This window comes from Plectropomus leopardus, chromosome 9, assembly GCF_008729295.1.
Source record: "Plectropomus leopardus isolate mb chromosome 9, YSFRI_Pleo_2.0, whole genome shotgun sequence".
Classification (NCBI taxonomy): domain Eukaryota; kingdom Metazoa; phylum Chordata; class Actinopteri; order Perciformes; family Serranidae; genus Plectropomus; species Plectropomus leopardus.
Genome location: NC_056471.1, coordinates 8111228 through 8131668, shown reverse-complemented (window position 1 = coordinate 8131668; position 20441 = coordinate 8111228). Strand labels below are relative to the sequence as shown.

Below are 20441 nucleotides of genomic sequence, written 5' to 3'. Positions count from 1 at the left end.
CAATTTTTTTTTCAGTGCCAATACTGAAATGTACCTGAGCTTTAGGCTTTGGCCAATACTGAAGACTAATTGCATTAATGAATGATTTGTATTCCTCACTGTGTGGGATAGACTGGGGTCATTCTTTTATGAGTAAACCAGGCTTGACTCAAAAAATGCTTTCCTTATTTTGTAAAACAAAATATAACAAATAAATACATAGAAATTAATCTGAAATACCTGCCATTCCGGCACATGCAATCGGATATAAACATAGTGTTGAATTGAATAGATCAGCTCAATTGTCACCAATTCCTAACTCAGCTGTTTCAGTCAGTATCAGGCTGCTGTGTGACATCAGTATTGGCACGCTGCTTCCCTAAAAAGTATTCAATAAAAGCAAAATGCCATAATATGGCATTTTAAAAATGCTGACAAATGGGCAGAACCCAACAATCTGGGATGAATTTAGCACTCAAACCGCTCATCATCATCACTTTAAGTTTTGAAATCCTAAACTATGTTTTATGTGTTCTCCATGAGAGAAAGAGGACCATGAAGTCCTACCAAAAGTAGAACATAACACAAATCGAATTTATGAGGTTTTCATGGGTACTCAGTATGTTGTGTGAAATGCACAATATTAAGAAAACTTTCGCCGACATACAGACCTACAGTGTGTTATTGAGGCTTAACCTCTACAGTATCTACTGACTGTGTGCATAAATGGAAGGATGCAGCAGTGCTGTGAGCAGCTGTAGGTCTGCACAACAGTTGCTAACACATAACACTGAGTGTATGTGTGTGTGTGTGTGCAGGCCCACGGGTGTGTGTTAGGCCTAAGTTTGTGCACACATGTGTGTAAAATACGCCGGGTGCTTTATTGGCTGCGTGTGTGTGTGTGTGTATAAATGGTACTAGATGATGCTGAGTTGTCTCTTTGCTTTAGCTTCTATGTGCTTGTGTTGCCTGCGCTGGTGTCAGTGATGCAGTCTGTTGTAGTTTTTAAGGAGAGAAGAGAGAGAGTGAAACTCTCCTGAGACTGATGAAGCGCATGCACACACACACACACACACACACACACACACACACACACACACACGTAAACACACCCACATTGCTCCATGGTGAAAATCTACTGCAGAGAGTTTCTGAGGAAAGATTTTTTTTTCTCTATAAGCTTTCACTTTGTCTTTGCTTTTCAGGATTTAGATTGTACAACACTGCTTTTCCTCTCTCTCTCTCTCTCTCTCTCTGTGTGTGTGTGTGTGTGTGTGTGTGTGTGTGTGCGTTGTATCATTGATTTTCCTCCATTCTTTAGCCATCTCTCATGTGAACTTTGACCTGTTGCCTGCCTCAGATTTTGACCCCGACATCTGAACCATTGCTAACAGATTTTCATCAGCCACACACATAAACACACACACACACACACACACACACTCACAGACACAAACACAAAGACACACACACTCAGACAATTAAATGGATAGATTAATTGAATGTCTGTAGTTAATTCCAATAATGCAAGCTTTGATTTTCTTTCTCTGCTCCCCTCCTCTCATCCTCCCTTCCTCTCTCTCTCTCTGTGCAGCCTCTGCTCCAAAGCTTCGGCTGATGCGAGGCCAGTCTCTGGTGGAAGGGGACAAGCTGTACTTGAAGTGCGAGGCGTCGGGGAATCCCAGCCCTTCCTTCCGCTGGTACAAAGATGGACATGAGCTTCAGAAAGGCAGAGACCTCAAGATAAAGACCAACAAGTGAGTCTGTCAGACTGCATCTTTTTGCTTAAAACTCACACTCCACACATCATAGTCACAGCAAGAAGTTTGAAAATGCCCAAAATCAAGACAAGGCTTCCTCAAAAACATACTGTACAAAAAGTACTGAGATGGCTCCTGGTATGCAGCTCTGTTAAGGTGACCCTGGGCAACTTCACAATGCACCCAATCTGACCTTTATTGACTGTTTTACACTGTTTTACTTTATCAACAGTAAATGAGTGCAAAGTTTTATTTTTTTTTCAAGGACATCTCAATATAACACCAAATGCCCATATGTCATTGGTTGCTGCACTGAGACATCCGCTCTGTACCAGCTGCAAAGCGCTGCCCTCCTGGAACAGCCACACTGTAAAGAGACGCGGGCCAAGATCCACAGTCCTCATTTTATGTAAAATATAAAGCTCAGTCAGAATCAGAATTCAGTTTATTGCCAAGTAGGTTTTCATATACAAGGAATCTCTAATGGTGTATTGAAGCATACACTCTGCTCAAAGAATGTGCCTATATGCTGCCTAGACCAACTCTGAATGTGGTCTGAGCGATCTCAAGACGCAATAAGGATGTGTTTGGCGCGCACATACCTATACGTAGAGCTGTCCGATTATAATCCAATCACCCAAGATGCGTGTTAATATCAGGTGTAACCAGGGCCTCAGAGTCTGGCCCTGCTGCTTTCTGTGGGTTCAGCTTGTTGAAAAGTCTGTTAATGTCACTCTCCAGAATAGACAGAGTTGTCAGTGTGGAGGGGGTGGAGGAGGAGGGGGTCTCTGGCATGGTTATAAAGAGGGCCAGAGAAGGACCTGGTGGATGGATCACAGTGGGGATGGAGTCAGGACCATCCCATTGTTTCTCAAAACACCAGTACTCACTTAACACATTCACTGGATTTGCCAGATGCCGGTCGTTAAAGGGATACTGTGCTGATTTTCAGCTAGCTCTGAATCATAACAGTAGGTGGATTTCCAGTAACCCTCAAATTGTGCAAATTGAAATTGCGAATTTAGAATATGCCTAATGGGGACACGTCAATTTTGAAAAACTTCCATTTATTGCAAAAAGGTTTTTACGCTCGCATGATGTGGTATTTTAGGCAGATTCTGTTATTGAGTTGCCCATTTCTTGCTTCAAACGATTTCAGAAACATGTTGTAGTCTAACTGTAATTCAAGATCATTTATAACCAGCTGGGCCACCATTGCATCAAATTCAATTCATGCTACAAGCTTGTATTACATAACATGTCAGCAGGAGCATTTTTTGGTCTGGTGCGGCGCAGTGCATACTGATAGTTGTAGGTTTTCAACCTCTTGAGCAAAAGTGAATGCCTCAGCCCTTTTCCTCTGGTCATGTTGTGTCACCACTTTCAAAAGTATTTGCATCTATCTACCGAATACACAGCCTGGTCTCATGAAAAGAAAATCTTTAAGCATCAAAATACTTCTTAAATGGAGTGGGGGCTTTGGGTTTTGAGTTGATAATCTGTCTGAGGTGCTTCCAGACAGAAGCAGTCACTAACTGAGAACTGTTGTGGAAATTTCTGAGAATACAGTCCCTTAAGCATCTCTTGCTGCCTTGCTAAACCTGAACTTAGCCTCTTTCAGTCAGCCCCTCAAAGCTGAAATCAGATTTAAGAAGTCCGAGTTTGAGCTTTGGTGTAGGGATACATCCTATAGTTGCATGTAGGTTAGTTGCCAGGACTAAATATCAAAAATAGCTATACAGGACGAAGATTTTTTTTCATTCTCATTTGGCTAACGAAACTACTGAACCCTCAAGTTAACTTATTCTCAACTGTGAATGCATTTTTATACAGCACTAGGACTACGTATTTTGTCCCCTTTCCTTATGTTCTAAGAAAGGGATTGCTTTACGGCTAGTATGGAAAAGAGGAGCGAGTACAATGACCTACAGCTCTTTCAGTATACGCTGAGTGTGTTAAGACAGAATAATCCAAACCTTTCCTGAAATGTGCACAGTGAGAGTTTACTGACTTTGATGCTCTTCAGATCACATCCACCAAAGCAGTATAATCAGGCAGTGTCCTACTTTTGTTGCATTGGTTACGTTTCACATTACTTACCCGTTATAATAAAAGATCACTGTTTCACCTGCGCAAAATGTTCAATCAAATCATTTAATCTTCTGAAATGCTCATTTAAAGTAGCATGTTCCTCTGTGTTACTTTAGGGAATGTATCAAACATTTATCTTGCACACTGAACAACACCTTCTTATTCACTGTTGTACAGCGATATCAAGTTTTTGTGTCACTTCATGCCATTACTTGTAATCACTGCTTCTAATTCTGTTCAGATCAGATGAAGACTGCTTCTGGTTTCAACTCAATAATTGTCCATTTGCTTCTACGGCCAGTCACCACCAACATTTGTGCATAATGATCAGTCGTTAATTACTTGTCTGGGCGGGAAAGTAGAATTAAACTTCTCATTCAGTCAGAGATGAGTCTGTTGCTTTTTTTTCTAAACAATAACTGATGTTATTTTCTGCTCTGTATCACTCTCTCTCTCTTTTTCCCTCCTCTGTCTGTCAATCACTGAAGAAAAAACTCAAAGGTGCAGATCAGTCGTGTCCGTGTGGAAGACTCTGGCAACTACACCTGTGTGGCAGAAAACTCACTAGGACAAGAAAACGTCACGAGTATAATCAGCGTGCAAATCTGTGAGCAAAGACACGTCTGTCTGCCTGCCTGTCTGTCTGTCTGTCTGTCTGTCAGCCTGTATGTCTGTCCGTCTCTGTCTATCTATCTAATCATCAAGGATGATGTCCTTCTTAAATGCTTTGTTTTTTCTAGCCTCTCCTCCTTAATATACATTTTCATAGACTTTCTTTCATCTATCATTCTGAAAAACTAAAACCTGATACTGGGGTTTTCTGTCCATTTTATAAGATCAATGGGTATGTACTCTTGTGCTGGCTAAGTTGAAATTTGATCCCTCCATATTTTAACAAACTATGAGAGCTATTATTCTGTTAGCATACAGCAAATTTGCCTTTTGGAAAAGTTTTTTTTTTCCAAAATGTAATTAAATATTTTTTTTTATAATAAATAACAAAAATTTGCCTTTTGGAAAAGTTTTTTTTTTCCAAAATAAAAGTGTTACAATAGAATAGAATCACATGCTTTTCTACAGTCTTTTAAATATCAGAGATGCAGGAATCTGATCATGTAATTACAAACTTAATTCGGAAACAGCTATCAAACTGTGTGGTTCTGGGCCCTGACACACCAAGCCGATGGTTAAGGGAGCCCTAGTTTTTGCAGTTTGTTCCGTTGTCTCGTAGGCACTATTCGGCCTTTGTCTGTTTTTTTTTCAGCCCATTCAACATGTTGAATCTGCATTGGCGATAGCAGAGCCAGACAGTGAATAAAATCCCTCTGATTGGCAGTTCAGCTCACTGCAGAAGTGAGGAAATTAAACAAATAATTTGAGCCAAAAGGGCGTGAGATCGAAACAAACTTGTTATATTAGGAAAGATTATTTTTAGCCATTGAGCTCTTTAGCAGAAGCCGTTTTTAATTGTTTGTGTTGGTGTTTGCTAGCACAAGGTGAAAATTGTTTGTGAAAGTTGTTGTCCAGGTTGTGTTGTGCTAACTCGCTAACTAGCATCTTGAATCTGTCCTGTCGGTCTGCTGATTTCTGTTTTTGAATGATGAGTACAGACTACCGCCTCCTGCTAGCATGGAGAGTTATTTCCTGTCACGCAGGTGCAGAATGAATGTGCTAGTTGACTTTCGGTTGTAGCCTTTGTGTGTTCATGTGCAACTTTTTGGCTGAGACACAGGTGAAGTGAGGCGATGCAACAGTCAGCCTCCTTCGCCACAAGTTCTTTGATGTTGTTTGAGTGTGTCTTGGCCTTTACGTGGCCGGTGCCGTTGTCTAGTATCTGTCAAGATCAGTCAGTTTTTGATAGTTTGAAAAGGAGGAAGACAGAAGTGTGTTGGGGGAGCAGGTGAATTCAGCTGAACTTGGCTCTTTCCGCTCACAAAACCAGCCGCTACGAGCTGGAGAGCTACAGCGAGCACAGGAAAGTGAGTGATGCCTGCCCAAAAAGTAGATAGATTTGTCACACTAAGCTCTTTGAAATTCACTAAAGAGGTCTGAAAGGTATGTGGCATACTGTGGTGTATGATGTTCAGCACTATGGCTGCCAGAAAATTTAACAAAAGCGTGACAGCATTCTTTGCATCTGTTCTCTGTCTGACTGTCCTCCTCTCAGTGACCACCACCACCCCGTCTCCAGGTGTGAGTCATGCGAGGCGCTGCAACGACTCAGAGAAGGCCTACTGCGTCAACGGAGGAGACTGTTACTTCATACATGGTATTAACCAGCTGTCCTGCAAGTAAGTTGGATGCTCAGTCGGCCCCCTGTCCCCTCAGTCATCACTGTGTAGTTGTTCCCCTGTCTCTCCTCCCTCCCTCTCTCTTTCTGTCTCTGTCTCTCTGGTCTCAGACTCTGTGTTGCTGGTCGCTGTACTTGTGTCTTCTGTTCCCTGGGTGTGCCCTCCTCACATACACCTGCAGCCATTCTCCATGCACTGTGTCTATGGCTTATTATTCACAGTCCCCAACAGTTGTCACAAAAGGGTTTTTGTATAGAGCAGATGGCTTAAAGAGATCTGAACTGGGACATTATGTCCACATGCATTCACGTTGGTTGTTTTTGATCCACACGGATCTCTTTACAGTGAGTGAAGCTGAATGCAACAGCAACACCGAAAAATGCCTCTGTTAACAGAACGTCATGAAGAAATGGAAACAGGTACAATATTTCCAACACTAGATAAAACAAAGTCAGAGACTGTATCATATGAAGTTGCAGTGAGCTGTTAATTCATCGCTTTTAAGCCAAAGGCAGAAGATAAATGTTATTTTGGAGCCTGACCGGGCAAAGCTGCCACCGTATCACTGCCTGTACCAAACAGCAGCATGAAAGCAAGGGGCGCTCATGCTGCAGTTAATCCAAGAACTTAAAGATCCGGACCAGCACACTGCACACTGACTGACAAAAAAAAAGGCTATAAACACCCCGGACTGCTTGTCTCTAAGAATCTCAGTCAACCCAGGGGTCTCCACCTAATGGTTTGAATCTTTGACTTTCAGAAGAGTAGCCCCAGTAAAACCCAGTGGAAACGGTTTGCATCTACCAGCATACATACACTGTGATGACAGTCTATACAGGGCAAATTTATTAATGTTATTGTCAATGATATATATATTTAAGGAAAGTTTTTATGTTCCATCAGACAGTATCGCAGACTTTTGTCTCCTTGGTCTATATTTGGTTAGCATGCAGGTAACTTGTATAGTATGGCAGTTGATTCTACTACTTTTGCCGTCCCCGTATCAATCAAATGTTTCTGCAGAGCGCAGTGTTGCTCAGAGGAACTTCACAGGCACGAAAAGTGAAAGAGGACGTCTGACTGACGTAGTGTATTAGCTGCTGCCTCTGCTGTCGGTCACTCTGTTGGCATGTAACCATGAAATGCTTTGCATGCTGAGGGCACCTAGTAAAGCAAAGAGGACAGCGGAGAAGAGACAGATGTTAATACGTCAAAAATGTAGAGTGATTTGGTCCGTCCTGAATTTTTATTGTTCTTCAGCTACCAGTGAGGATCTATAATTAAGTCGATGTTAAGCCTACATTTTATTAACTTATCCATTCTCACTCACCACCATCTGACATTAGCCACTCTTAGCTGCCTTCAGCAACCATAATCACAGTATTGTTAATACCTAATAGCTAGCTGCATGTATTGACTGCATATCAGATAATAGTTTGACAGTATTAATAATGTGAACCCCAAGTAAAGCATTAACTTAAACTGATAATCTGTTGAAACAAATATTTTGATTATTTAAGAGTGAAAAGTCCAAATATGTAAAAATTTTCTTCACTTTGCTCAAAGTTGACAGTGAGCTGGGGATCACAGGGAAGCCAGCTTAATAGCAAAAGTGCTTGTCAGAGGTGAGATTGCATAAAGCTGAATCCTCTGCAACAGTCACACAGTATATGTTTTTTTTTAAAAACTAAGGCATGATCAGAAATAAATATGATACTTGCATATTTAATGCATTGTCCATCTTCCTCTGTTACTGCTAAATACTTGACTACAGTGCTGTAATTTTGTAGTTCCTTTTTTTTCTCAACGTTTTTGTAACTGTCACAATATATTGATGTCAAAGCATCATACTTATCCTGCTCTCTACCTTCTGGTAGCTGGCTCTGAGACTGCATAGCTGACACTTGATGTTGTGCTCTGATGCGTTCACATGCTGCGTCAACCTCAGGCTTTGACGACTTGAGTCGTTTGATGCGCATTTTAATGGAAGAGGCGACCAAATCCTCATCATCCCAACAATATCCACTTTGTCATCTTTTGTTTTTTCACCTTAAATTTCACCTTAAACCTCAAATTGCTGTGTTCTTTGGCACTCAAGTTGAGGATGTCAGGAGCTCACACACACACATGCATGACAGCATCAAGCAGAGGGGGGAAAACTCTGAAGACGTTGAGCGGGAGTTTGACTTCTGTGTAGAGATGAAGTGAGTAATATAAACAGCTCGGGTTTGATGAAAATTAGCCTTCCAAATATCATCTCTTTTTCTTCCTTCATCTGTGACTGTTGGTGTCACCACGTCTTGTGTTGTGCCAGTAGAGAGGACTTACACTAAAAATTCATGTCAAGCTGGACCTGAAATGTAGTAACAGTGACGCTACAACTACTTTTGCATTGACGCAGACCAAGAGTGGTGAACAGTGTTCAGTCTGCATGCTAAATATCAAGTCCTTCTTCTTCTGTTTATTTGAAATAAACTGTTAACATAAAATGCATCACTTCCTGTGAGTGGGAGGATTTTTCCCAGGAAAGAGCTACCAGACTGGTAGGTGTTTAGAACAGCAAGTGCAAAAAATTTCCATGAACTGGATATTAGATGAATCACTGCTGCGTTATATCAACTTATTACTGAGAAAAACAGATATTTATTTATATGAATATGTCACAAGTTACAGTGACAGAAAATATGATAAAACAATGTGCATGGTGAGGCAGTGTAACCTAGTAAAAACCCTGGCTGACAGAGGCAGGCAAACTGGAGCTTGGAGCATCTTACACTGGTGAAGTAGAGGTGTAAAATGGCATCATATCACCAATTATCTGGTAATCTCTATAAACATATTCTACATATATTTGTGCAGAATCTGTAGGTGACGGGACAAGATATTGGTATTGTAAGTGTTGTGGTTTCTGCTTGTTGTCTGAGTATTAATGACCAATCACGTTTGAACGACAGTTAAATAGTCCATGTGGAGAGGCGGAAAGCATTGGTAAAATGTAGTGTCGGTACCACTGGGCTATTGTCTGACGATGAGTGAGCTTTATATCAATGTTTTTTTAAAAAAAATGTATGTACATTCATGTGCAGATATCTGTTTATAGAGATTAGCTGAAATGACCAGCATGCATAAGAAGAAGTCTAGGATGGGATATCTGTTGGCTCCAGTGTATTTGCAACCATAACTTTGTATTAAAGGGACATATCGACCCAAAATCAAAATTACATATTTTTTCCATTTACCTGTAGAGTAACTCATCAGTCAAGATTGTTTTGGTGTGAGTTGCAGATATCGGCCAAAGAGATGTCTACAGTATCTCTAATATAATGGATCTAGATGGCACATGGCTTGTGGTGCTCAAAATGTAAAAAAAAAAAAACAACAAACAAAACATTACAATACATAAACTACATCAGCCAGCCATATCACTGCGTAGAAAGAAGCATGCGTCTACTCATCGACGAGGGGCTTGTGCTTTGTAATAGCATGAGCTACCAGTAGATGCATGCTTCCCTCTATGCAGTGATACAGGTGTAGTTTGTAGAAAGAAAATAGTTCCTACACTATACGGCTTAAAATAAGGTCTGCGGATTATCTTAGTATGACTTAGTAAACCAGTCGTGATTTTGCTGCTGAGCTTTTTAAATGTATTTTTTTAGCACTTTGAGCACAACAAGCCGAGTGCCATCTAGTTCCATTATATTGGAGAGAAGGCAGACATCTCTACGACTGATATCTCCAACACACGGCAACGCACACCAAAACAATCTAGATTAATAAATAGCACTACAGGTAAGAGGAAAAATATGTATCTTTGATGTTGGGGATAAACTGTCCCTTTAAGTTAAGCTAATAAAAAGTGTTGTTTTCCACTATGTGAAATCTATATTTTCTAAACTAGAGTTTGTAATCTTTCACTTCCAGCTTGCCGTACATACAGGGTCACTTTGTAGATGTGTAACAAACACTTCCCCCGACAGTGCGGATGACAGATGGCGTGTATAGACGTGCGTGATCAAGAGCTTTGTTGTTACGCATCCTGTACAATTGGATGTATCTGCTAGAAATCCATCCTCAGATCCTTTGGTGTCTGCTCCAGATCTACACTCTTTGTTTCTTCATTTCCATTTCTCTCTATAAATATATATTTCCATTCCTCGCTTCCCCTCTTCACTCTCTCTCTCTCTCACTCTCTCTCTCTCTCTCTCTATCTCTCTATCTCTCATCTGATATACCTTCCGGTCATTGCTGAAGGATAAATCAGGATTTTTTTTTGCATGGTGCTGACAAGCAGAAAACTTTGTTCGCGAGGGTGCATATAGGCATCACGAGCTGCGTATAGAGCAACTTAGGAGTACAAAATGGGCCAGATTGTACAACCTCCTGTGCATGATTGTTGCTACATGCGAACATATATCAAGAGGCTACAGCAGGCTAGTGAGGTAGCAGCCAGCAGTTTCTGAGAGAGTTACTGTAGCTTCTCAGCTTTGTCATCCTTTGTTGGCCTGTCTGCTTGGGCCAGTGGATAACAGGATGTAAATAAGACGGCTGTCTGTAGACTGTCTGCTCGGCTTGTTCCCTTCCGAGATATGTAGACCCCCACTCACACTCGAGACACTCACGATTCACTGCATGGCACTGGCAGGCAGCGAAAAATTGCTAATATCCCTGAAATTCGAGGTGGTATTTGCAAGCTCCTTTGTGCCGACCATGGAAACGTATAATCTCCTCTTCCCTGAAGGGGAAAGTAATGCTGTACTGCAAAATGGAGTCTGTAGGTTAAAGTGGAGGACGGCACATACAGAAAGGCACCCTGGCTAAAACAGAGTGTGGAGGTTAAAGTGGAGATCAGTACATGCAAACATGCCCCCTGGCAAGCTGTTGGCAGTGAAAGCTTGGTGTGTCTTTACTTACTCGATGTTCCTTTCAACCTGTGGTGAAGGTTTCTGCATGGAGTTGAACACAATTAATCTGCAGCTTGTTTCTAAACTCAGTTGAAAAATGTTTGCCCATGTATTCCCAGCTATAGGTTGAAAATGCCAAATTTGCATCAGTGAACTTCATTTATACTAATCTAATATAAAAATGCCACGAGTTCAGGCTAGCATTGATGCATCAACATTATGTCCATGTTTTTTTTTCTCCTCTTAAATTCGATGATCCTTTGTATAATTAATATATCAAAATGAATCACAGGCTTTACTTTTATTCAGATGGTTGGAACAAAAGGTGTGCTAGCTTTTCTTCCCCTCTGTGCTTGTTCCCAGGGCTGAAGAGTCAAAAAAGAGAGAGAGAGAGAGAAGGCGAGCATGTGCAGATAAAGAAAGGGTGGAGAGAAGAGGGGAAAATGAGAGGCCGAGAGAAAAGAGGCAAAGAAATGATATACAGTAAAAGCTCTGCCGGCATAGGGCTGCCTCTGCTCCGAGTGTCTCCCACCTCTCTCTCTTTCTCTGCTCTATTTATAACTCTATGGGAAATTGCTGAGTGGGCTCTTCCGAGGGTTTTTGCTGTAATTGATTCAAAATGCAAGTTGTCTCTTTAGTGGTGAGAAAGAGGAGAAAAGGATCCCCAGTCAGTTATATAGACAGCACATACATGGGGGTTGACCGAGGTCTTTTTATTCTGGATACATTTGTTGACCACATATTAATCACTGTAATAAATACAATATGGCTATTAGAGCCAGAGAGCTTCTGTTATCCTGCGACGACTGTAATGGGGCCACACCCATGATATCATAACACTGTGGTTCATCAGCTGCTGTGATTCATCTCCAGTGTAATGTGCGCTGCAGTTGGGTCCGATTTTCTATAACATGCCTATTTCTCATTTGACAGCAGTAAAAGCTGATCTACTATCACTTACAGCAATAAAGAGATGGAGTTAATTATGCCTAGCTGGGTAGAAGCCATGACACTCATTATAACACATCATTCAAGACATTTCAGAATTTGGAGCACTCTCTCTAAAAGATTTATTTTTTTAAGGACATCAGTTGAAATGAGGTCCTGTTGTGTTTCCGTTAAAGATAACAATTCATTAAAATGAATGGCAGTATCAAAACTTACAATCAAAAGTACTAAAAATAACAATATTTTGGACTGTGTATCAATTTTGGAGTGACTGTGATGCAGTGAGGAGCCTACTTGTTAGTTTCAGTGTTGTGAGTTTGATGGCTGTTGCTTGAATATGAATCATATTCAGCCCGTGGTATCGCTGACAGCTCGCCACCCATCCAGAAACAAAACACCACATTCTGCAGCTGCATGTAAACTGCTGCCGTTATTTATGCTCGAGAAATACCAAAACCTATTCCAACCATTTTCATGCTCACACACTGTGGACGGCTCTCTCTCTCTCTGTTTGTGTGTGTGTCTCACTCTTGCACTTTTTCTTGTCAAACCAAGTTCAATTTTTACATATCCTCATTTTTGCATTTGTCAGAAGGTCATTTTGGCAAGTCCTCATTCTTAAAGGCTTAGTTTACAGTGGTTCATGACAGGATTTTTTTTTCGTCATTACAAGTTTGTGATGCAGGCTTTAACACCAAACACACAGCATGGCACAAAGTAAGGATGCTGTCTTCATTGCAGTTGCACCCTCCTCCGCTGCATGTGCATGATTAAACAGGGCAAACCGCTTTGATTTCCTGCTGAGTGTTTGCACCCCAAGTTTCAGCTTCATTAAACCTTGACCTCAAAGTACACCAACCTCTACAAGGTACATTCTACTTCTGTGTTGGTTGGAGTTTTAACCACAGCTATAAGTGTACACTGCATCATATTAATAAAGTCATAAACAGAAAATATCCTGGAGGCTAGTGATACAGTATGTTTGTTTACATATTGCGTATTAGGGGGAGCCCATATAGTCTCCAATTTGAAAACTTGATCTAAGGAGCGTGATTTGACTGCCGGTCTGGCACTAGAATCATCGCAGTGGCGGGAAATGTGGTTATGAAACAAAGGATCATTGCATTAGGGCTACATGGAGGTGCTGAATGTCCTATTTTACATAGAATTGTGTGTTTTCTACCAATAAGTCAGGATATTATAGCCTATTTCAGTATACATTTATTAATTTAGAGCACTCACATAAGAACAAAGTATAAGCGCAGCAATAAATATATAGAACCATGAAAAACAAGAAGGCTGAGATCTCCCGTGCTCTGTTTCAGTACCATGGACAGCACCATACCTACACACGCACCCCTAAACACAGCAAACAGTCCGGATGGAGCACGTCCTATTATAAGATATATTCTTATGTTAAGCCAAGAAGACAAACTATTTAATTGGGTGTTTCCGTTGTTCTATCTGGTGCGGGAATAATTGAAGACATTGTCGCAAATGAGAATATGGATCATGACCAAAAAAACAAAAACATGATTTGACGATCAATCAACAATTGGCTGAACTTGACTAATAAGATTTAACTGCAAATTGTTAGTGATGCCCCAAGTATTTTTTAAAGCTGCAGCAAAGCTTCTCCAATTATTATTTTTTTTATAGTTACACTGTTCCTTATAGTTTGATAGTAAAATGAGTTTGGTATAGAAAATTATGTGAAATATAATAGTCCAAGCGAAAAAGATCTTTGTGTACTCAGTTCAGGTCTCCCCTTCTCATGTTGAAACAGGTTGTTGGGTGGGCACTCGTGAGGAAGACGGACATTGTTTATTTATTATTAATGTGATCTCAATAAAATTGAAAATGAAGTTCATTTTGCTTTGTATTGCCCGTATTATCATGATTTAAGACTGTGATTATTTAACAAGAAGTAAAAGAGATGAGGGAGGATACAGCTCTGTTAGCATGGTCGTTTAAACATAAAATGTTTTCATTTGCAGACTTAAAAAAACAACTTTTATAGACATTTTATTTGTATATCAAAACATTTACATCAGTGTACAAATACAAATCCCCTTATGCAGTCACACATTCCCACAGATAAATGAACAATGACAAAAACAGCATTAATAATTATAACAACAATTAACAGATTATAAATTATTGTACGAAATACATACATAAAGAAAGAATAGTTGAGTAATTTGACAAATATAAAAGTTATAAAATAAAATAAAATAAAAGGCAGAATCAATACACTCATGTCATCCATAGAGGATGTCCTTTTCAGTCAGTGATGAATGTTTCTTTGGCCAAGAAGGACATAAATTTATTTTCTATTTACCTTAAACAAATTTGCAGACTTTATAGAACATGGATGGGCTAAAAGAAAGATGATTCTCTGTTTCCTGTTATTATTTATGTGGGTGTTTACTGGCAATAGTTTTATTTTAGGTATGAAATGTTAGTTCTATTGTTAGTCAGACAATGTTTAAGATATAGTATCGCATTGTAACTGCTGAAATATGTTTTGTTTTTTGCAAAATTGAATATGTTGTTTATGGATCACATGACATGTCTGTTACTGTTGTGTTGCTGTCATGTTATTCTGTGTGGGATGGGCCACTCAGGGGCATGACGCATATAAAATCATTCATTCATTCATTCATTCATTCATTCATTCATTCATTCATATAGAGTGTCACACGTGTAAAGTGATAGGTGTAGCTCATATTGACACATGCTTTGTTCCCTATATGAGAGTGACAGACAGTTATCTGATTGGTCCAGTCTGACAGTGGATTGATTCCCAGTCAGATCACGACCACTTGAGTGATGAGTGCGTTTATGTTGCTTGTTGTGCTTTGTGATAGTCATTCGACCATACCTGACGAAGATCTCTGTTATACCCGAACATTGCTCTATGAAATTACATTGCTGGGAGCTGTCAGTACAGTTTGCAGAGCTTTTGTCAGATTTTTGTTTGTTTTCCGATCAAGCACCTGTGAAAGTTTTTTGGATCCTGTATGCTGCTCGTAGTGACGAACCCACAGAAAATGATCACTTCACGTTTCCTCAGCTCATTACACTTTCTTAAGGCTCATTGTGTGGTTGGCCCAAAACTTCACTGTTTAGACTGATTCTCTCTTCAGTTTTATTTTCATCAAAAGAAGTCAGTTAATGCCCACTGTAGGCTATGTTAAGGCCCAAACAGCAGAAAGTTTGCAATGAAGAAAGTGGAGCATTTAGCCAAAGAGCCAGATTTCTTTCTCAGTAGTTGGTGGAGACCTTGTTCTTTGCACATTGCTTAACATATCCTGGCTGACATGGAAGTGATCTTGTTGTGATGGTCATCCACTCCACTCAGTTAGATTGTTGATAGTCCATATTAAGGCATTTGTTTCTGTGTGTTTGTGTGAGAGGGGTTGAAGGTTAATCACTGTGCGTTTGACCCCTCCCACTTCCTGCATCACCATCACATGACCCTCATGACTGTGTGTGTCTTAGCTGTAGCAGTGATGTCATATTGATGGCGGTGATGTCACGGTATGCAGGTCATCTCTCTCTCTCTCTCTGTAGTTGGTGGATTGTGCTGTTTCTAATCCCTCATCTCTCTGCTCTCTTATGTCTCCTCCCTCCTTCCCTTCCACTCTCTCTCTACCCCTCTTTTCGATCTGTCCTTGTGTACTTCTCCTCCTCCTCTCTTCCTCCTGTTTCCTCCTGCTCTGTATCTTTAACCCTCCCCTCCTCCCCTTCCCCCTCCCCTCTGTGTCTTGTTTTCCCTCCATCAGGTGTCCCAATGACTATACGGGGGACCGCTGTCAAAACTCCGTCATGGCCGGTTTCTACAGTATGTCCATCTGCTCTTGTCTGTCTCCTTCTCACTGAGATGCTGCATGCTACATCGGAGGGGTTGGATAGAGGGAGCGCTCTGTGTGTGTGTGTGTGTGTGTGTGTGTGTGTGTGTGTGTGTGTGAGAGTGTGTGTGTGTGTTTGCAAACCTGCTCTTGTGTTTCATGTAAACTGAAGTGAGTGTGTGTGTGAGTTTGCATGCCTCTGTGTCCACCCCTTCCTCTCCCTGTCTCCCCTGGTTCCTCCGTGGTGCTCCTCTGGTCACCAGAAACAAACAATCGAGATATCAGAATTAACACACAAAACGCAGCAATTTATCTGCTTATATTCATATGTAGAAACATAGAAAGCTGCTGAAAAAAAGCTCCACAATTGACAACTCAACGCTAAGCACCGCATTTTTATCGACGCTTACATTTTAAAATTTTGTATTTTTAAGCTGTAAATTTTGCACAAAAAAACTTGCTGCAGCTTGTTTCAGAGAGCTACACAAATAGAAACAGAGGAGACAGAGAATTAAAACTAATGAATACAGGATGTTGGAGTTATTTTCTTCTATTGTAGCACTGTGTCACTTTTCATTGTAGATGGTCCATCGGTGCTGTTTAGATTTTTAACAAAATATGAGCAATAAATTAAACAACAAGGCTACAGTATGTGAATAGAAATGATCAGTACAAGGTTGAGACTATGCTGTATCTCTCTTTTAAACAAAGAGAAACATCTTTCATTGATTTTATTTTTTGGAGTAGGAGCACGACTGACAATTGGAGGCTTTACATGGAGAACAATGTAAGTCCTTCTGACATTGTTTTGAACAGCCGCCAGTCATTACTTGAAGCTACAGTGTGTCCAAAATCCAAATAATTTGGCAAGTGAATGAGAATGAGATTTAGAGTTAGAATATGTTCGACTATTCAAGTCTTAATGTAATGAGATTTGAAAACATCACTCGTGGTTTTATCTGTCTGAGGGCCGGTCCCTTTGTGATATTGATTTTCATATAAGCTGTGTTTCTGTGGATTCAGGCCTGGACTAAGAGATTAGGATAAAACCTCACAGTGATGAATAAGAGAACCTGTTGTTTTCACCCTGAGCATCCATGGATCATCTGATAAAAGTTGTCATGATGGCATGTGGATAAATGCTGCTTGAAATGTTCTAGGGTTGACTTTTAATAATTTGAAAATGGTCTCACGTGTTTTGCTTAATATCACAGTGTAATTAAATTAAAGGAATAGTCTGACTTTTTCTTTTTTTTTTTTTTAAGTGCTCATGGACTTTCATGATGTTGTGTATAAAACAGCAGCCAGGACAGATTTGGCTTAGCTTTGCGTAAAGACTGGAAACAAGGGGAAACAGCTAGCCTAGCTCTGTCCAACAGTAACAAAATCCACCAATCAGCACCTCTAAAAACTCATTGGTTAACAGGTGATCTGTACAAGCAGTTTATTACGATTCATTACGATTTACGATTTATTACCACCATTTATATATCACATTTGTTGTTAGGTGGTGACGTCACATGGCCGAAGCAAAGGAGGAAGTCAGGTCATGGTATAAAGAGTGACAAAGTCTGTGTACAGAAGAGGACATGGTGGATGGACGGGTCAAACAAACACAGGACTTTTACCAAGACCCTAGGAACACAGCTCAGCCTCAATTCCAATTTTTACCAGTGGCCACTCGTGGTAATGCAGCAAAAAAAATACTCCACTACCCAAAAAAAGTATTTTCCCCATAGGCCTCCATTGTAAGAGGAAAAAATGATGAAAGGAGTACTGGAACTGCAAAGGTCAATTATTTTTTTTATTATTTTATTATTTATTTATTATTATTTTTTCATATATATATATTTTTTATCCATGGAGGTTTTGATATTTGTAAAACTTTCCTCGTGCTGATGAAAGCGATTTAAAAATACGTGAAGTCATCACATTTTAAAGACAATTAAGTGAGCAGGAGCCTGTGGGCGGGGCCAGTGGGAGAAACACTGCATTCTTTCAGTGCGCTGCATATCCTGTTGGTTAACCCTTTTCTAGCATATTCACCAGATGAGCAACTCCATCTGACTAATTTGGCACCATATTGGGATCTGGTGTCCAATTCCAACATGCCTTACTTTCATTCAGCAGTCCACCGTTTGTCTCTAATGTAAAACCAAAAACTCATGTATCACATGTGTTATTTTACATAACAGATGTACTTATTTCAACCCAAACCACAATCTCTCTAAATCAGTCTTAATCTGTCCTAAACCCAACCAAATAGTTTTGTTGCCTGAACCTGACCAAGTATCTGTGACCGTTTCACAACATTAACCACGTGTGTAAATCGGCGACTGTTCATGTTCATATCTGTCGTTTAAGTAGTTTTGGGTAAATTACCTATTCTGTCATTTAGTTGTGAGGATGTCTTGCATCATAAAATGTTTAAACTAATGCGTTAAAACTAAAACTTGTGTTTGTAGACTAGACAGGTTATTGGAAAATCAGTGGCGCGGAGGGCAAATTATTATTATTTTTGCCTTAAGACAGAGACAGGCTTGTGTCCTCCTGCTTCCAGTCTTGATGCTAAGCAAAGCTAACTGTATCTTGGCTCTAGCTTCACATTTTCTGTACAGACACGAGAGCCGAGGTGTCAATTTCTTCATCTAACTTTAAGCAAGAAAGACAATACGCAGATTTTCAAAAATGTCTAACTATTCCTTTTAAATCACAGGGATACAGTGGGGCATGTTTTGTCACTCTCCTGTGATTGCATGGGCAGTGACACTGAAACACATGATGGTACAATCAGATGAGATCCCAGGACAGGTGCATATAAAATTAGCATTGCACATTTGGTTTGGCTTGTTACTTTGATACAGAAAAAGAAATGCTCCTCCCTCCACCGGCTGCATCATGCTGCTGTTACTGGCCCAGCAATCACAGAGATAACACAGAGGCATAAAAATGAATCCTCTTCTTCTCGTTTCCAGGGGTTAAACACTGTTGCTCCATGCCATGTTGTCTTGCTTTGTCTGTTTTGGAAGTTTCCACACCGACTAATGTCTAATTTAAGACCAGGTTTTTACATCATGAGATATCACACTGTATGTAATGTCTGCTTATTCTGACCCCATCATCAAGCCTTGTCTACATGCTGAAGTCTGTCTGCGTGCTTTTATTTTTTGCATTGTGACCCTCTCTCAGTCAGCTGAAGTGCTGCTGTGTTAAGTTCATGTTGGTTTGTTGCCGGTGCGATCACAAAGCACTGTCAAAATGTAGAGCAGCTGAGGTCAGGGTGGACAGCAGATTGGCTGCCTTTTAATACGGGCATCTCTCTTTACAGCCAGTAATGCATGCAAAGCCATGGAAATTTGGAATGGCGAGATGATTTCTCTGTAAATCATATGAGAGGTTATAATAGCTGTACGCAGCAGTAGTGGGACAAAGTGCTATACAAGAGGTATGCTGTAATCAATACCAAGGCACACAGTTGCCATTAGTCAAACGAGTTACAGCGCCCACCCCCATTTGCTGTGCCAGCCTCATCGACTGTATTGTGTTTTTATGTTGGAGAGTAACTCACTGCTTTTTATCTTTTGTTTTTTTTTCTTTTGTCTCGTTTTTTTATGACAATTATTATGATTTTGTTTTCTGTCTGTTGTTTACTCCAGAAATGAGGTCTAGTAAATATAGCAGTAAGTGATGTGGCTTCTTGTCTTGCTGTCTTTTGTCCGTCTGTCTCTGCATGCCTTTTCCTGCCTGTTGGCTTCTCTTTCCTTCTGGTTCTTTTTCTCCCTTCGCTTTTGATTTTTTCTTTTGTTTATTTATTTATTTTCCTATCATTTCTGGGGGTCACAGAGCTGAGGCTGTCTGAGTTGTCTGTCTGTTACTGGACGGTACACGCGTCAATCACTGTGATTGACAGCACTAATTAACTCATATTCTGGTTCAGCGTATATAGGACATGAAAATAATCCATCTGCTCCAAAGTGGACATTACACCTGACCCTATCTGTCTCTTTCCTTTTACCATGACAACTTTCTGCGCTGGCAGAGCTTCTCAGAATTGAATTTATGGGTATGGAACATTATTATTCATTTTGCTGTGCTTAACGGGTTTGCCAAGATCCTCTCACAGTCACACATTATTGTGCCATCTTCTCTCTAAAACCAACAACTGGGTCTCCCTCAACCTGTCCCTCTTTTTCTCCTGCCCACTAACCTGCTTTTAAGACACGTAACCTCCCCTCTTTGCATGTGCTCTTCTTACAGTCTGAGTAATTTGGACAATCGGAGAAAGAGACAAATTAACTGCGAAGGATACATCAATGAGAGAAAACGCAGAAAACACTATGCAATAGGCCTGATGCAAATCAAAGCTTATCTGGACCAAATCAGAGCAAAACCCCCCAAATCAGAGAACGTTTCACATCATCGATAAATACAAGTATCTGGCTCGTCCTCTGGGCTTTGGCAATGTGCGTATTGGCTTCAGCAGCCTGTCGAATAAAAACATGCAAGCTGCAAGTATTTTTGCAAAGCGTTGCCAAGAGCGAGCAAAAGGCCTGACCACATAGTCTGTCCTTATTATTCTGCCCTTGATTGACTCAGTGTCAGAGTCAAGAGCTCGCC

General features: G+C 40.4%; 1 protein-coding gene across 1 annotated transcript in view; it reads left to right on the top strand.

The window, feature by feature from the left end:
- Positions 1-20441, top strand: part of nrg2b (neuregulin 2b) — a 73957-nt gene that overhangs the window by 35916 nt on the left and 17600 nt on the right. The window contains exons 2-5 of the mRNA XM_042493905.1: positions 1574-1736; positions 4319-4437; positions 5998-6121; positions 15759-15817. Coding sequence (XP_042349839.1) covers positions 1574-1736; positions 4319-4437; positions 5998-6121; positions 15759-15817 — 465 coding nt within the window. The remainder of the gene's footprint in view (positions 1-1573; positions 1737-4318; positions 4438-5997; positions 6122-15758; positions 15818-20441) is intronic.